Genomic DNA, 1,779 nt, shown 5'->3' with positions numbered 1-1,779 from the left:
TCTCATCTACTAGTGTAACAAATTATCATCTTAGGTGTAGTCTTATAGTTATATTTTTTATGCCGTTATTGGATTTACCTAAAACCTTCCATTCTTTGTACAACAGTAAATTTCCGCAGCATTTTCCTTACACTCATTGTAGTTCAACAGGTAACAACCCAAATTTAACTGTAGCTCACTATTATTTAGCACTTCTTGTATTTATTATTTTTTTAATGTCTAATAAACTTTATTAAAAAAACGTGTCTTTTAATATTTTAATCCTTGTCACACACGACGTAAGGTGGGTTATAAAGAACTAGACTGGGTAGTGTTTTATAATCGTTTTATTAAATAAATCTTCTAAATTTATTGACTGACATATAACGTTAATACTTTCTAACATGTACAAATAGGTGATATGCGTATAGAGAAATACACATAAATCCAGTCAATAGTAAAAAAATGAACTCAAATGCAACCACTTATAAAAGCTCGTTATGTACAAAAACAAGGAGACTAGTTGCTTTAATAAATAAATAGTTATGTACAAAATGTACAGTCGTTCGTTAAAGTCTATGTACAGGCCTACAACAGAGACAGATAATTTAGAAATCTCAGTTGCTATCACGATAAGTTGATTTCAACATTCACTTTTAAAAAATTGCTTTATACAAACAGTCCATTTGAAATATTTGCGATAAAAATGACTAAACGATTGTAATAAATAATAATATAAAAAGTCTCTAAACATATAAATATTTTACTTAAAAGTTTTCTCTTTATTATTGGCAGTTGTGGACGTAGTACGATTGGCACAATTAGATAAATTGAAGATGCCGTGAGCAGGGTTTTCTGTAACGTTTTGGGAAAGGACGGGTTGGCGACATTCTTTAAGATTTGCAGAAGACAATGAACTACTGCTAATGCCCGAATCACTAGATTTTTCACTTAGACAACTTCTCCCAAGTACTGAACTGTTTTCATTGAGGCCTAATTCGGAGCCTCCACCTACAACATATTTGACTGAAGTCAACTTTTGATCCGCTTCGCACACATCTTCGCTATTTTTCCGTCCACTAGCACGATTAAGGAGGTTTCTACGACAAGGATCTATTAGGGTGGTTTGTCCGTGCACACTTACATATGAATCTTTCGGCTTCTTTTGCAATTTTTCCGAACTCGATGAATTCGGGATATTTGGCTGATAGGACAACTCCTCTTTCAGATTCATCGAGTTCTTTTGAGCTTGCCGTACTCGTGCTAATATCTCGTTATTGCATTGTTCTACTACAGCATCTAAGTTATTCGTATTATCACAAAATCCAGCATTATCACTTGCGTCCGACTCTCCTTGCGGAGAAATGTGGGTCTGGCGGGAACTTTTCAACGCAGCGTCGTAACAACCAGAGTCGCGCGGAAACTGTCTTCGCCCAAACGGAGAACACGAACCTCCAGCTTCCAGAGCCAGGATGCGGTTATGGTCATCGCCTTCGCTGCTCGAGCCGGCGATGTCTCCTTCACTCCCCGCTGAAAAGAACACACACAAACTCAAACAAAAGCTAAACATACACAAATTTAAAGAAATATTGCAAAATGTCGCAAACTATATCTGCTCAATATATTTTTTACCATGTATATCTCGCAAAATTAAAAAAAATCACATACACAGAAAATGATTTCATGGAGTTACGGCTTCGATTAATTCCTTAAAAATGACTCAATGAGACGAAAAATAAAATTAACTTTGTTTACTTGGTTGATTTTGCAAAACTTCTTAAATAAAATCTGATAAGCAGA

At 35.1% G+C, this 1,779-nt stretch overlaps 1 protein-coding gene across 7 annotated transcripts in view; it reads right to left on the bottom strand.

Moving 5' to 3' along the window:
- Nucleotides 1-308: 308 nt before the first annotated feature.
- LOC661711 (uncharacterized) overlaps nucleotides 309-1,779 on the bottom strand; it is a 130,043-nt gene continuing 128,572 nt past the window's right edge. For 3 of the 7 annotated variants that reach the window (XM_015985285.2, XM_008203363.3, XM_064356466.1), the window contains one exon: nucleotides 309-1,509. In XM_015985285.2, coding sequence (XP_015840771.1) covers nucleotides 743-1,509 — 767 coding nt within the window. In that variant the 3' untranslated portion in view covers nucleotides 309-742. The remainder of the gene's footprint in view (nucleotides 1,510-1,779) is intronic. The other 4 variants (XM_015985286.2, XM_015985287.2, XM_064356467.1 and 1 more) reach the window with 4 other exon arrangements.

The sequence above is a fragment of the Tribolium castaneum genome, chromosome 4 (assembly GCF_031307605.1).
Source record: "Tribolium castaneum strain GA2 chromosome 4, icTriCast1.1, whole genome shotgun sequence".
NCBI classification, from domain to species: domain Eukaryota; kingdom Metazoa; phylum Arthropoda; class Insecta; order Coleoptera; family Tenebrionidae; genus Tribolium; species Tribolium castaneum.
This window is presented reverse-complemented; position numbering and strand designations above follow the sequence as displayed.